General features: G+C 44.3%; 1 protein-coding gene across 2 annotated transcripts in view; it reads right to left on the bottom strand.

Moving 5' to 3' along the window:
* LOC121581111 (coatomer subunit alpha-like) overlaps positions 1-16,358 on the bottom strand; it is a 52,268-nt gene extending 35,910 nt beyond the window's left edge. For both annotated transcript variants that reach the window (XM_041896494.2, XM_041896495.2), the window contains exons 1-3: positions 16,125-16,358; positions 1,225-1,338; positions 1,063-1,136 (exon numbers count right to left, since the gene is read on the bottom strand). In XM_041896494.2, the coding sequence (XP_041752428.1) occupies positions 1,063-1,136; positions 1,225-1,338; positions 16,125-16,164 (228 nt within the window). In that variant the 5' untranslated portion in view covers positions 16,165-16,358. The remainder of the gene's footprint in view (positions 1-1,062; positions 1,137-1,224; positions 1,339-16,124) is intronic.
* Between the last annotated feature and the right edge of the window lie 768 nt (positions 16,359-17,126).

Genomic DNA, 17,126 nt, shown 5'->3' with positions numbered 1-17,126 from the left:
ATTCACAACTTAACCCGCCAAGACAATGTGCTATAGGACAGAGGTTGATTTAATTTAGAACATAAATAGTGTAATGATGAGTTTGTGTTATGCACATTTATCAGCGTTGGCACTCATGTTTATAGCAAATAATTTGACCACGCACCTTACAGGTTGATATCATCCTCTTTTACGTTTGACTTTGTATAAAGAAGCTGTTACGGGACTGTTTTATTTACTATAATTCTATTACTAATCAAATGTATTGTTAGGGAAACAAATATCCTACATGTTGCAGTAGGCCTTTGGAATAATGCAAAAACATATCCATGACTCTATCCGAGTTGATGAGCGAGGGGAAGCAAACGATGCCAGTCAGCCTGCGCAGCCGGCCCATCGAAACTACACCTCAACAATACCCAAACTCATTTCACACATAAGAGTTTGCCTAAAGATTAACCTATTCGATGTAAAGTCCCCTGTTTAGTGACAATATTATAAGTTGTCAAATTGCACATAAAGAGATGGGCGCAGCTTGGAATTGACAGATGCAGGGAAAGGAGCATCACTTCATCAAATCCTCCTTCAGAGTCACATGCAGGTACAACTTTTTGATTTCTATATAGTATCAGAAAGAACATTCTGCACTTTCTATGACACTAACTTTTTCCAAATATCACTTTCTCCAAGAATATCTGTGCAACCTTGCGGGTTGATATGCATCTGATGCGTATGCTAAAGAGAAAGCCCGGTAACGTTAGCAATGTTCTCTAGAAGGTACTAATAGGCTGAAAGGTCAGGCGGTTCTAGTGTTAAAGAGCCGTAGTATACCCTTACAGACAAACAAACACGATGTAGCCGAGGCGCTTTCAAGGGTATATGACTGCGGTAGATATCATTTCATTACCCGGCCCTAGCGGTCATACATACATAAATCGGACCATTATTCTGCATTGTGAATTGACATGGAATTGTAGGATTTTTTTCTTATAATTTTAACGGAAAACCATTTTTTTTTTTTATGGCAGTTTAAGCGCTAAGCAAAATTGTCCATTTGTCACATCCCTAATATGAATGTCTAACCTTGATTTTGTAGTCATCGCCTCCAGACACAAACAGAGGCTGCTGCTTGTGGAAATCAATTCCTCTGACAGGGCCTTTACAATAAAAACAAACATCATAATCAATAACCAATCAGTGCATTACATTTTTTGTTGTTGAAATTAGCTACAAAACTCATTTCACCATCATGCTCATCAAACTTGTCAATCAGTGTGCACATCCGATAGTCCCACAGCTGGATGACTCCATTGTGAAGACTAGCAAGGATCCAGGGCCGCTTAGGGTGGAAACTCAGCCCTATGGAAGAGAAATGGTTTTAGAAAGTTGACTTACTAACTAGCTAGTTAGTTAGTTACTAGTCTTGTAAACCCACCCCTAGGCAAAGACTGATACATTGTGGGAGGTAACAAGTCTGCCTAGGGAGACTAGTTAGTTACACAATCTGTGTCTACTAGCTATGACACCAGTGAATGGCAACTTTGTCATCAAGTAAACCATCAATGATTATTGGTGCTTTCAAGAAACTGGGAACTCTGGGGGGCAAAAAAAAAAAAAAAAAAAAGTAAATGATCTTCAGGTCGGAACTCTAGAAAGATGCCCTAGTTTCCGATTTGATATTCCGAGTTGGATGACCGTTCAAAACAATTTTTCCCCCAATCGGAGCTAGTTTTTTTTCAAAGTTATCAGTTGTCTTGAACGCATTGAAGTCAGATTTCCAGGATCGGATGCGGTGTTCAAAACAACTGGGAATTCTTAAAAGCCGTCAGCATGCTTCAGTTCGGCTGGCACCTAGGCGAACTCGACTAGCCGAACTGAACGAGTGTGCTCGCATACTCCCTTAAAAGACCTTCGCTTGAAAAATGAGAAAAAAAGCGGCAATAGTACATTTTGTCCATTTTCAGACGTATAAACGTCCTCAAAGTTGTCAGAATTAATTTTGTTAACAAGAAATGTCATTAATTTATGTTTTTGCCTTAGATGTCAAATTACGCAACTAAGATCTCTAACTAAGATGTTTGGTGCAGTATTTCTCAATGAAAAAATGTGTATGAAAACGAGTCGTCTCTCGTTGAATGACAAAGACTTTACTGAAGAATCCCTACTGTTGACCAATCACCGGCGAAGGGGCGTAGACTTCGGCTCCAAACTTCGCTTGATTCCAAAAAAGATGTGTGCCCGAACAACCGAAAAAACCCTCACCGAAGTCCAAAAACGTCACCAGAATATATGCACGAACTCTAGCGAACTGTTTTGGCTGGGAAGCATGCGGACGCCTTAACTCGGAACTCTGACATTTCCGACTTCAGTGCGTTCATGACAACTGGGAACTTGGTAAAAAACAAGCTCCGACTGGGAAAGATAATTTAAACGGTCATCCAAATCGGAATTCCAAGTCGGAAACTCTGGCATCTTTCTAGAACTGACATGCCGACCTGAAGATCACTGATGACATGACTTGACCAGTCGTCTTGAAAGCACCAGGAGTTCCCAGTTGTTTTGAATGGGGCAAAACATCCAGATCAACATGTATTTGTATTTACATTCATTGCATGCATTTGGGATTGAAAACTCGCGGAGATGTCAGCTGAATGTGTGTAGGGCTGGGCGATATCGAATTAATGTTTTTGTGCGATATTCCAAATGCCTGTATCGCAGAATCAAGTTTTTTTTTGTATTTTTCATTTTTATAAGCGTTTATATCCGCTTGTTCTCATGTCTTTTTGGTCTTGTCTCGTTCGCTCCTTCTGTGCTGTGCACCGTCCCATTTACACCAGAGATCTGTATATAAGGACGAGACGCTCATGTCTCCGGCCTAACAATGGGAGTTGTTGTCCCAATGGTGGGAAGGCAGGCGACAAGCTTAGGTTCAATATAAGCGCATAGAAACGAGTTGGACTTATTTTGGACAGAATTTGGCGAGAGTGAAACCTCTCGCGTCGCCTCTTTCTCAAAAGCCCCTACCACTCACAACAACAAAGATGAGCGATCACTTCCTCCTCTCTGACAAACGGTTTCAACTCGCTATTTGCATTTGAGGTTTGGTCCAACAGAAATCGGTCATATGGACGCCAAAACACATGGAGACATTATTTTACTGTAATAGAGAAGTTAACCTTTCGAACCATACCCTGTTTGTGTTTCAACTCATCAGATTTCGAGCAGAAACTACTAAAAGGGATGTACCAATTAACATTCATTCTGGAAAATGCAAATAAAGATTGTTATACTAGCTGTTTAATTTGTGTTTTATAAAATGTGCAATAAGCGTAAAACAATTATATAAGGAATTGGCAACTCATTCTCATTCTGAGAATTAAGGTAGGCCACTTGATTTCAACATCTGAACAAAGTGGAAAAGCTGGCATGCTGTTCAAACAGTTGGAGACGGACAGAAAATGGTGTTCATAACAATTCAACTCTTTTGCCTTGTTAGCTGAATTCAGAACTTGTGAAATCATACCTAGATTCATGTTGGCTAAACTTTAAATATACATATTAGCTGGCTACTGACTAGCACGTGGGCTTGTGCTTGAAAGATTGTTCATGAGACAGGTGTTCATTTTCTAGAATGCCTGCTACATTATTAGTAAATGTGCATTGTACATGGTTCTGGTTATATTTGTAACAAAAAGGGTAATACAATAATTAGTGGGTGTTATGGTAGGAATATATTCAGCCTAGGTATAATTTCACAAACTCTGAATTCATTAGATTATTGCTGACTGTTTTAAATGCAGTGTATTTGACCTTTAATTGCACAACAAAGCTAATTTAGAGCATATACAGTTGAAGTCGGAAGTTTAAAACTCGTTTTTCAACCACTCCACAAATTTCTTGATAAACTATAGTTTTGGCAAGTCGGTTAGGACATCTACTTTGTTCATGACACAAGTAAATGTAACAACTATTGTTTACAGACAGATTATTTCACTATCACAATTGCAATGGATCAGAAGTTTACATACACTAAGTTGACTGTGCCTTTAAACAGCTTGGAAAATTCCAGAAAATGATGTCATGGCTTCAGAAGCTTCTGATAGGCTAATTGACATAATTTGAGTCAATTGGAGGTGTACCTGTGGATGTATTTCAAGGCCTACCTTCAAACTCAGTGCCTCTTTGCTTGACATCATGGGAAAAACAAAATAAAATCAGCAAAGACCTCAGAATTTTTTTTGTAAACCTCCACAAGTCTGGTTCATCCTTGTGAGTAATTTCCAAACGCCTGAAGGTACCATGTTCATCTGTACAACCAATAGTACGCAAGTATAAACACCATGGGACCACGCAGCCGTCATAACGCTCAGGAAGGAGACGCGTTCTGTCTCCTAGAGATTAATGTACTTTGGTGCAAAAAGTGCAAATCAATCCCAGAACAACAGCAAAGGACCTTGTGAAGATGCTGGAGGAAACAGGTACAAAATGATCTATATCCACAGTAAAACGAGTCCTATATCCACATAACCTGAGAGGCCGCTCAGCAAGGAAGAAGCCACTGCTCCAAAACCGCCATAAAAAAGCCAGACTACGGATTGCAACTGTACATGAGGACAAAGATCGTACTTTTTGGAGAAATGTCCACTGGTCTGATGAAACAAAAATAGAACTGTTTGGCCATAATGACCATTGTTATGTTTGGAGGAAAAAGGTGGTTTCTTGCAAGCCGAAGAACACCATCCCAAACGTGAAGCACGGGTGTGGCAGCATCATGCTGTGGGGGTGCTTTGCTGCAGGAGGGACTGGTGCACTTCACAAAATAGATGGCATCATGAGGAAGGAAAATTATATGGATATATTGAAGCAACATCAAGACATCAGTCAGGAAGTTAAAGCTTGGTCGCAAACTGAAAAAGCCTACAAACCTGACTCAGTTACACCAGCTCTGTCAGGAGGAATGGGCCAAAATTCACCCAACGTATTGTGGGAAGTTTGTGGAAGGCTACCCGAAACGTTTTACCCAAGTTAAACAATTTAAAGGCAATGCTACCAAATACTAATTGAGTGTATGTAAACTTCTGACCCACTGGGAATGTGATGAAATAAAAGCTTAAATAAATCATTCTCTCTACAATTATTCTGACATTTCACATTCTTAAAATAAAGTGGTGATGCTAACTGACCTAAAACAGGGAATTTTTACTAGGATTAAAGGTCTGGAATTGTGAAAAACTGAGTTTAAATGTATTTGGGTAAGGTGTATGTAAACTTCAACTGTGTGTGTGTGTGTGTATATATATATATATATTACACACACACACAAACATTCAAAAGTTTGGAGTCACTTAGAAATGTTGTTTTCGAAAGAAAAGCAATTTTTTTATCCATTAAAATAACATCAAATTGATCAGAAATACAGTGTAGACATTGTTAATGTTGTAAATGGCTATTGTAGTGGGAAACGGCAGATTTTTTATGTAATATCAACATAGGCGTACAGAGGCCCATTATCAGCAACCATCAGTCCTGTGTTCCAATGGCACGTTGTGTTTGCTAATCCAAGTTTATCATTTTAAAAGGATAATTGATCATTAGAAAACCCTTTTGCAATTATGTTAGCACAGCTGAAAACTGTTGTGCTGATTAAAGAAGCAATAAAACTGGCCTTCTTGAGACTAGTTGAGTATCTGGAGCATCAGCAATTGTGGGTTCGATTACAGGCTCAAATTGCCAGAAACAAATAACTTTCTTCTGAAACTCGTCAGTCTATTCTTGTTCTGAGAAATGAAAGCTATTCCATGCGAGAAACTGCCATTAAATGGAAGATCTTGTACAACGCTGTGTAATACTCCCTTCACAGAACAGCGCAAACTGGCTCTAACCAGAATAGAAAGAGGAGTTGGAGGCCCTGGTGCACAACTAAGCAAGAGGACAAATACATTAGTGTGTCTAGTTTGAGAAACAGATGCCTCACAGGTCCTCAACTGACAGCTTCATTAAATAGTACCCGCAAAACACCAGTCTCAACGTCAACAGTCGACTCCGGGATGCTGACCTAGGCAGAGTTGCAAAGAAAAAGCCATATCTCAGACAGGCCAATAAAAAGAAAAGATTAAGATGGGCAAAATAACAGACACTGGACAGAGGAAGATTGGAAAAAAGTTATGGATAGACGAATCGAAGTTTGAGGTGTTCGGATCACAAAGAAGAACATTTGAGACGCAGACCAAATTAAAAGATGCTGGAGGAGTGCTTGATGCCATCTGTCAAGCATGGTGGAGGGATTGTGATGGTCTGGGGGTGCTTTGGTGGTGGTAAAGTGGGAGATTTGTACAGGGTAAAAGGGATCTTGAAGAAGGAAGGCTATCACTCCATTTTGCAACGCCATGCCATATCCTGTGGACGGCGCTTGATTGGAGCCAATTTCCTCCTACAACAGGACAATGACCCAATAACTATTTAGGGAAGAAGCAGTCAGCTGGTATTCTGTCTATAATGGAGTGGCCAGCACAGTCACCGGATCTTAACCCTATTGAGCTGTTGTGGGAGCAGCTTGACCGTATGGTATGTAAGAAGTGCCCATCAAGCCAATCCAATTTGTGGGAGGTGCTTCAGGAAGCATGGGGTGAAATCTCTTCAGATAACCTCAACAAATTGACAACTAGAATGCCAAAGGTCTGCAAGGCTGTAATTGCTGCAAATGGAGGATTCTTTGACGAAAGCAAAGTTTGAAGGACACAATTATTATTTTAATAAAAAATCATTATTTCTAACCTTGTCAATTTCCTATGCATTTGGCTATATTTCCTATTCAAACTCATTTCATGTATGTTTTCATTGAAAACAAGGACATTTCTAAGTGACCCCAAACTTTTGAACGGTAGTGTATATATAAACTTAGCAAAAAAAGAAATGTCCTCTCACTGTCAACTGCGTTTATTTTCAGCAAACTTAACATGTGTAAATATTTGTATGAACATAAGATTCAACAACTGAGACATAAACTGAACAACTTCCACAGACATGTGACTAACATAAATTGAATAATGTGTCCCTGAACAAAGGGGGGGTCAAAATCAAAAGTAACAGTTGGTATCTGGTGTGGCCACCAGCTGCATTAAGTACCGCAGTGCATCTCCTCCTCATGGACTGCACCAGATTTGCCAGTTCTTGCTGTGAGATGTTACCCCACTCTTCTACCAAGGCACCTGCTAGTTCCCAGACATTTCTGGGGGGGAATGGCCCCAGTCCTCACCCTCCGATCCAACAGGTCCCAGAAGTGCTCAATGGGATTGAGATACGGGCTCTTCGCTGGCCATGGCAGAACACTGACATTCTTGTCTTGCAGGAAATCACGCACAGAATGAGCAGAATGGCTGGTGGCATTGTCATGCTGGAGGGTCATGTCAGGATGAGCCTGCAGGAATGGTACCACGAGGGAGGAGGATGTCTTCCCTGTAACGCACAGCTTCGAGATTGCCTACAATGACAACAAGCTCAGTCGTATGATGCTGTGACACACCACCCCAGAACATGATGGACCCTCCACCTCCAAATCGATCCCGCTCCAGAGTACAGGCCTCGGTGTGACGCTCATTCCTTCGATGATAAACGCGAATCCGACCATCACCCCTGGTGAGACAAAACTGCGACTCGTCAGTGAAGAGCACTTTTTGCCAGTCCTGTCTGGTCCAGCGACGGTGGGTTTGTGCCCATAGGCGACGTTGTTGCCGGTGATGTCTGGTGAGGACCTGCCTTACAACAGGCCTACAAGCCCTCAGTCCAGCCTATTGCGGACAGTCTGAGCACTGGACACATTATTCAATTTCTGTTAGTCACATGTCTGTGGAACTTGTTCAGTTTATGTCTCAGTTGTAGACTACAAAGGGAAGCACAGCCACGAGCTGCCCAGTGACACGAGCCTACCAGACGAGCTAAATTACCTCTATGCTCGCTTCGAGGCAAGTAACACTGAAACATGCATGAGAGCGTCAGCTGTTCCGAATGACTGTGTGATCATGCTCGATGTGAGTAAGACCTGTAAACAGGCCAACATTCACAAGGCCGCAGGGCCAGGCGGACATGTACTTTGAGCATGCGCTGACCAACTGGCAAGTGTCTTCACTGACATTTTCAACCTCTCCCTATCTGAGTCTGTAATACCAACATGTTTCAAGCAGACCACCATAGTCCCTGTGCCCAAGAACACTAAGGTAACCTGCCCAAATGACTACCGACACGTAGCACTCACGACTGTAGCCATGAAGTGCTTTGAAAGGCTGGTAAAGGCTCACATCAACAACATTATCCCAGAAACCCTAGACCCACTCCAATTTGCATATCGCCCCAACAGATGATGCAATCTCTATTGCGCTCCACACTGCCCTTTCACACCTGGACAAAAGGAACACCTATGTGAGAATGCTATTCATTGACTATAGCGCAGCGTTCAACACCATATTGCCCACAAAGCTCATCACTAAACTAAGGACCCTGGGACTTAACACCTCCCTCTGCAACTGGATCCTGGACTTCCTGACGGGCCACACCCAGGTGGTAACGGTAGGTAACAACACATCCGCCATGCTGATCCTCAACACGGGGCCCCTCAGGGGTGCGTGCTCAGTCCCCTCCTGTACTCGCTGTTCACTAATGACTGCATGGCCAGGCACGACTCCAACACCTTCATTAAGTTTGCTGACGACACAACAGTGGTAGGCATGATCACCGACAACGACGAGACAGCCTATAGGGAGGTCGTCAGAGACATGGCCGTGTGGTGCCAGGACAACAACCTCTCCCACAACGTGAGCAAGACAAAGGAGATGATTGTGGACTACAGGAAAAATAAGAGGACCAAGCACGCCCCCATTCTCATCGACAGGGCAGTAGAGGAGCAGGTTGAGAGCTTCAAGTTCCTTGGTGTCCACATCACCAACATACTAACATGGTCCAAGCACACCAAGACAGTCGTGAAGAGCGTACAACAAAACCTATTCTCCCTAAGGAGACTGAAAAGATTTGCCATGGGTCCTCAGATCCTCAAAAGGTTCTACAGCTGCACCATCGAGAGCATCCTGACTGGTTGCATCACTGCCTGGTATGGCAACTGCTCGGCCTCCGATCGCAAGGCATTACAGAGGGTAGTGCGTACGGCCCAGTACATCACTGGGGCCAAGCTTCCTGCCATCCAGGACCTCTATACTAGGCGGTGTCAGGGGAAGGCCCTAAAAATTATCAAAGACTCCAGCCACCCAAGTCATAGACTAGCTAACTCACCTCCTGGACTAGCTGGCGAGTAGCTATTAGCAACGGTAGCAACTAAATACAATATCCTTTTAGCCAGCTACATTCGTTCGCAGCGACGCCGTTTTTCAAACAAAGTCAACACAGCAGCCATTGCTAGCTAGCCAACACTACCAGCTAGCTGTACTGTAGCAGCTAAAAACAATATCTTTGTGCTAGCTAGCCAACGTTTAATTATTGCTGCGTTATGAAAGGAACTAGACACGGACACGAATTATCTGTTTAGTGTGTTAACACACTATTGGTGGTTTGTTGTAACCAAGTATTGGTGCTAAACTGTGTGTTATTGGATGCTAGCATGCTAGTTAGCTATGGCGTCATAGTTAGCTAGCTGAATAAAGTAAGTTGAGTCTATTCCTTGAAACATTGAACCGCTGTAGTTTACAACAATTCTAATTCCTAAAGTGGAAGTTGGGAGAGTTTTATTCGGGTGGTTCAGTGAAACAATTATAGTTTCTGAGGTGGAAGTTGGGAGAGTTATATTTGTTAGTTTTGGTGAGGGAGGCCCTGCTCTCTCCTTTCCCAGATGTTTAGTTCATTTCATTCCGATCTCCTCTGCATTATTGTAGCCATCTGCTACAGCCTGTCAACTATGCCTCTGCCTATCCCTGTTCTCTCCTCTCCGCACAGGCTACACAAACGCCTCACACCGAGTGGCTGCTGCCTCTCTAACCTGGTGGTCCCTGCACGCACCACACACCTGGAGTTCCAGGTCTCAGGCAGCCTCTGGAACTGCCATTCTGCTGCCAACAAGGCTGACTTCATCCCAGCCTATGCTACCCTCCAGTCCCTCGACTTCCTGGCGCTGACGGAAACATGGATTACCACTGAAAACACTGCTACTCCTACTGCGCTCTCCTCGTCTGACCATGTGTTCTCGCATACCCCGAGAGCATCTGGTCAGAGGGGTGGTGGCACAGGAATCCTCATCTCTCCCAAGTGGTCATTCTCAATTTTTCCCCTAACCCATCTGTCTATCTCCTCATTTGAATTCCATGCTGTCACAGTCACTAGCCCATTTAAGCTTAATATCCTTGTCATCTATCGCCCTCCAGGTTCCCTTGGAGAGTTCATCAATGAGCTTGACGCCTTGATAAGTTCCTTTCCTGAGGATGGCTCACCCCTCACAGTTTTGGGGGATTTCAACCTCCCTACGTCTACATTTGACTCATTTCTCTCTGCCTCCTTCTTTCCACTCCTCTCCTCTTTTGACCTCACCCTCTCACCGTCCCCCCTACTCACAAGGCAGGCAATACGCTTGACCTCATCTTTACTAGATGCTGTTCTTCTACTAATCTCACTGCAACTCCCCTCCATGTCTCCGACCACTACTTTGTATCCTTTTCTCTCTCGCTCTCCTCCAACACTACTCACTCTGCCCCTACACAGATGGTAATGCGCCGCCGCAACCTTTGCTCTCTCTCTCCCACTACTCTCTCCTCTTCCATCCTATCATCTCTTCCCTCTGCTCAATCCTTCTCCCTCCAATCTCCTGATTCTGCCTCCTCAACCCTCCTCTCCTCCCTTTCTGCATCCTTTGACTCCCTGTGTCCCCTATCCTCCCGGCCGGCTCGGTCCTCCCCTCCAGCTCCGTGGCTTGATGACTCATTGCGAGCTCACAGAACAGAGCTCCGGGCAGCTGAGCGGAAATGGAAGAAAACTAAACTCCCTGCCGACCTGGCATCTTTTCACTCCCTCCTCTCTACATTTTCTTCATCTGTTTCTGCTGCTAAGGCCACTTTCTACCACTCTAAATTCCAAGTATCTGCCTCTAACCCTAGGAAGCTCTTTGCCACATTCTCCTCACTGCTGAATCCTCCCTCTCTGTGGATGACTTCGTCAACCACTTTGAAAAGAAGGTTGACGACATCCGATCCTCGTTTGTTAAGTCTAATGACACTGCTGGTCCTGCTCACACTGCCCTACCCTATGCTTTGACTTCTTTCTCCCCTCTCTCTCCAGATAAAATCTTGCGACGTGTGACTGCAGGCCGCCCAACAACCTGCCCGCTTGACCCCATCCCCTCCTCTCTTCTCCAGACCATCTCCGGTGACCTTCTCCCCTACCTCACCTCGCTGATCAACTCATCCTTGACCGCTGGCTATGTCCCTTCCGTCTTCAAGAGAGCGAGAGTTGCACCCCTTCTCAAAAAACCAACACTCGATCCCACTGATGTCAACAACTACAGACCAGTATCCCTTCTTTCTTTTCTTTCCAAAACTATTGAGCGTGCCGTCTTTAGCCAACTCTCTTGCTATCTCTCTCAGAATGACCTTCTTGATCCAAACCAGTCAGGTTTCAGGACTGGTCATTCAACTGAGACTGCTCTTCTCTGTGTCACGGAGGCTCTCCGCACTGCTAAAGCTAACTCTCTCTCCTCTGCTCTTGTCCTTCTAGACCTGTCTGCTGCCTTTGATACTGTGAACCATCAGATCCTCCTCTCCACCCTCTCCGAGCTGGGCATCTCCGGCGCGGCTCACTCCTGGATTGCGTCCTACCTGACCGGTCGCTCCTACCAAGTGGCGTGGCGAGAAGCTGTCTCCGCACCACGTGCTCTCACCACTGGTGTCCCCCAGGGCTCAGTTCTAGGCCCTCTCCTATTCTCCCTATACACCAAGTCACTTGGCTCTGTCATATCCTCACATGGCCTCTCCTATCATTGCTACGCTGACGATACACAACTAATCTTCTCCTTTCCCCCTTCTGATAACCAGGTGGCGAATCGCATCTCTGCATGTCTGGCAGACATATCAGTATGGATGACGGATCACCACCTCAAGCTGAACCCTGGCAAGACGGAGCTGCTCTTCCTCCCGGGGAAGGACTGCCCGTTCCATGATCTCGCCATCACGGTTGACAACTCCGTTGTGTCCTCCTCCCAGAGTGCAAAGAGCCTTGGCTTGACCCTGGACAACACCCTGTCGTTCTCCGCTAACATCAAGGCGGTGACCCGATCCTGCAGGTTCATGCTCTACAACATTCGGAGAGTACGACCCTGCCTTACACAGGAAGCGGCACAGGTCCTAATCCAGGCACTTGTCATCTCCCGTCTGGATTACTGCAACTCGCTGTTGGCTGGGCTCCCTGCCTGTGCCATTAAACCCCTACAACTCATCCAGAATGCCTCAGCCCGTCTGGTGTTCAACCTTCCCAAGTTCTCGCACGTCACCCCGCTCCTCCGCACACTCCACTGGCTTCCAGTTGAAGCTCGCATCTGTTACAAGACCATGGTGCTTGCCTATGGAGCTGTGAGGGGAACGGCACCTCTGTACCTTCAGGCTCTGATCAGTCCCTACACCCAAACGAGGGCATTGCGTTCATCCACCTCTGGCCTGCTGGCTCCCCTACCTCTGCGGAAGCATAGTTCCCGCTCAGCCCAGTCAAAACTGTTCGCTGCTCTGGCACCCCAATGGTGGAACAAGCTCCCTCACGACGCCAGGACAGCGGAGTCACTCACCACCTTCCGGAGACATTTGAAACCCCACCTCTTTAAGGAATACCTGGGATAGGATAAAGTAATCCTTCTACCCCCCCAAAAAAAACAATTGTAAAGTGGTTATCCCACTGGCTATAGGGTGAATGCACCAATTTGTAAGTCGCTCTGGATAAGAGCGTCTGCTAAATGACGTAAATGTAATGTAAATGTAATAGACTGTTCTTTCTGCTACCGCACGGCAAGCGGTACCGGAGCGCCAAGTCTAGGTCGAAGAGGCTTCTAAACAGCTTCTACCCCCAAGCCAGAAGACTCCTGAACATCTAATAAAATGGCTACCCAGAATATTTGCATTGCCCCGCAACCCTTCTTTTACGCTGCTGCTACTCAGTTTATTATCTATGCAGTCACTTTAATATCTCTACCTACATGTACATATTACCCCAATTACCTCGACTAACCGGTTCCCCTGCACATTGACTCGGTACCGATACCCCCTGTATATAGCCTCACTATTGTTATTTTTACTGCTGCTCTTTAATCATTTGTTACTTTTATTTTGTATTATTTTATATTTTTTTGGTATTCTTTCTTAAAACTGCATTGTTGGTTAAGGGCTTGTAAGTAAGCATTTCACTGTAAGGTCTACAGCTGTTGTATTCAGCGCATGTGACAAATAACATTTGATTTTGATGAAGCACTCCATCACTCTCCTTCTTGGTAAAATAGCCCTTACACCACCTGGAGGTGTGTTTTGGGTCATTGTCCTGTTGAAAAACAAAATGATAGTCCCACTAAGCACAAACCAGATGGGATGGCGTATCACTGTAGAATGCTGTGGTAGCCATGCTGTTTAAGTGTGCCTTGAATTCTAAATAAATCACTGATACTGTCACCAGTAAAGCACCCCCACACCATCACACATCCTCCTCCATGCTTCACGGTGGGAACCACACATGCAGAGATCATCTGTTCACCTACTCTGCGTCTCACAAAGACACGGTGGTTGGAACCAAAAATCTCAAATTTGGACTCCAGACCAAAAGGACAGATTTCCACCGGTCTAATGCCCATTGCTCGTGTTTCTTGGCCCACGCAAGTCTCTTCTCATTGGTGTCCTTTAGTAGTGGTTTCTTTGCAGCAATTCAACCATGAAGGCCCCATTCATGCAGTCTCCTCTGAACAGTTGATGTTGAGATTTGTCTGTGACTTGAACTCTGTGAAGCATTTATTTGGGCTGCAATCTGAGGTGCAGTTAACTCTAATGAACTTATCCTCTGCAGCAGAGGTAACTCTGAGTCTTCCATTGCTGTGGCAGTCCTCATGAGAGCCAGTTTCATCATAGCGCTTGATGGTTTTTGCAACTGCACTTGAAGAAACGTTCAAAGTTCTTGACATTTTCCATATTGACTGTCCTTCATGTCTTAAAGTAATGATGGACTGTCATTTCTCTTTGCTAATTTGAGCGGTTCTTGCCATAATATGGACTTTTACCAAATAGGGCTATCTTCTGTATACTACCTCTACCTTGTCACAACACAACTGATTGTCTCAAACACATTAAGGAGGAAAGAAATTCCACAAATTAACAAGGCACACCTGTTAACTGAAATGTATTCCAGGTGACTACCTCATGAAGCTGGTTGAGAGAATGCAAAGAGTGTGCAAAGCTGTCAAGGCAAAGGGTGGCTATTTTAACTCAAATATAACATATATTGTGATTTGTTTAACACTTCTTTGGTTACTACATGATTCCATATGAGTTATTTCATAGTTTTGATGTCATCACTATTATTCTATAATGTAAAAAATAGTAAAAATAAAGAGTAGATGTTTCCAAACTTTTGACTGGTACTGTGTGTGTGTGTATATATTTATTTATTTATTGAGATATATAAATCGTGAATCGCCCATAAGTTTGAACAAATCGAGATATGAGTTTTGGGCCATATCGCACAACCCTAAACTTGTGTTAAAATACACAGATGACTGGCTAGCAACACTATACACACACAGAAGTATGTGGACACCCTTTCGAAATTAGTGGATTCTGCTATTTCAGCCACACCGTTGCGGACAGGTGTATAAAATCGAGCAGACAGCCATGCAATCTCCATAGACAAACATTGGCAGTAGAATGGCCTTACTGAAGAGCTCAGTGACTTTCAATGCGGCACCGTCATAGGAGGCCCCGTTTCCAACAAGTCAGTTTGTCAAATTTCTCTCCTTCTGCCCAGGTCTACTGTAAGTGTTGTTATTGTGAAGCAGAAACGTCTAGGAGCAACAATGGCTCAGCCGCAAAGCGCCAGGCCACACAAGCTCACAGAACGTGACTCCCGAGTGCTGAAGTGCATAGCTCGTAAAAATCGTCTGTCCTCGGTTGCAACACTAACTATCGAGTTCCAAACTGCCTCTGGAAGCAAATCGGTAAAATAACTGTTCGTCTGGAGCGTCATGAAATGTGTTTCCATGGCCGAGCAGCCGCACACAAGCCTAAGATCACCATGCGCAATCCCAAGCTTCAGCTGGAGTGGTGTAAAGCTCACCGCCATTGGACTCTGGAAACGCGTTCTCTGGAGTAATGAATCATGCTTCACCATCTGGCAGTCCAACAGACAAATCTGGGTTTGGTGGATGCCAGGAGAACATTACCTGCCCCAATGCATAGTGCCAACTGTAAAGTTTGGTGGAGAAGGAATAATGGTCTGGGGCTGTTTTTCATGGTTTGGGCTAGGGGCCTTAGTTCCGGTGAAGGGAAATCTTAACGCTAAAACATACAATGTCATTCTAGACGATTCTGTGCTTCCAACTTTGTGACAGTTGTAACAGTTTGGGGAAGGCCCTATTCTGTTTCAGCATGACAATGCCCCCGTGCACAATGAGAGGAAATGGTTGTCGATACAGAAATGGTTTGTCGAGTGTGGAAGAACTTGGACTGCACTGAACCCTGACCTCAACCCCATCAAACACCTTTGCGATGAAATGGAACGCCGACTGCGAGCCAGGCCTAATCGCCCAACATCAGTGCCGGAACTCAGTCGTGGCTGAATGGAAGCAAGTCCCAGAAGCAATGTTCAAACATCTAGTGGAAAGCAGCATAGCAAAGCAGCAAACGGGGGACCAACTCCATATTAATGCCCATGATTTTGAAATGAGATGTTCGATGAGCAGGTGTCCACATAACTACTTTTGGTCATGTAGTGTAGTTAGCATTAGCGAAGATAGCGTACGTTTCCTTGCAATCAGAGGGTAGTAGCCATCTAAGTCATGAATGATCTAGAGAACGTGACAATAACATTGCTAATCTAATCAATAAATATGTCTTGTCAATTTACAAATACATTTTACATGAACATGGGCAACGTCGTTAGCTAACTAACACAGGCTGCGAACGGTGTTAGCTTACCTTTCACACGGGCCGACTTCGTCTCGAATTTGGTCAACATCTTAAGAACGCGGTGATAACCAACGTTAGCTAGCTATATGAATGATGACAATATCACGCTGAAAATATTTAAAATTAAATTAAAATAAACGTATTTAAAACTGTTATTTTTCGCAAACTGTTTCCCAACTGCTTCTTTAGCCCATTTACTTGTCGCGACTGTTTCCTGACACGTCCACCGGTACAATGTTTTTCTGCTTGGGAACAATAAAGTTCATTCACGTACGCCTTTACAGCTGACGCAAAAAGCTCCACGCCACCGCGCAGTGATGATGGAGCCAACTCTACAGTCTACTGACGGGGCTGGCATCCCAATGAGATGTACTGAATTAATTATGTGGCATCAGCAATTATCGTTTAAATAGCTCACATAAAACCTCAATCATTTAAATTAATCAATTTGAGCCATTGCACATGTGACATTACAAGGATTTGTTACACATTAAGTGTTTTCAACCAGCAATGATCTTTCTTCAGATCTGAACAGAACATAAAACAAAAGGAAAACATAACTGAGTTGGTTTGTTTATTCATAAACATTGTTAGTTTATTTCATAATATACACTACATGACCAGAAGTATGTGGACACCTGCTCTTCGAACATCTCATTCCAAAATCTTGGGCATTAATATGGAGTTGGTCCCCCCTTTGCTGCTATAACAACCTCCACTCTTCTGGGAAGGCTTTCCACTAGATGTTGGAACATTGCTGTGGGGATTTGCTTCCATTCAGCCACGAGCATTAGTGAGGTCGGGCACTGATGTTGGGCGATTAGGCCTGGCTCGCAGTCGGCGTTCCAATTCATCCCTAAGGTGTTCGATGGGGTTGAGGTCAGGTGCAGGCAAGTCAAGTTCTTCCACACCGATCTCAACAAACCATTTCTGTAGGGACCTCGCTTTGTGCACCGGGGCATTGTCATGCTGAACCAGGAAAGGGCCTTCCCCAAACTGTTACAACTGTCA

Source organism: Coregonus clupeaformis, chromosome 14 (assembly GCF_020615455.1).
Source record: "Coregonus clupeaformis isolate EN_2021a chromosome 14, ASM2061545v1, whole genome shotgun sequence".
Lineage (NCBI taxonomy): Eukaryota > Metazoa > Chordata > Actinopteri > Salmoniformes > Salmonidae > Coregonus > Coregonus clupeaformis.
Note: the sequence above shows the minus strand (reverse complement) of the source record. Positions and strands in the feature narration are given on the sequence as shown.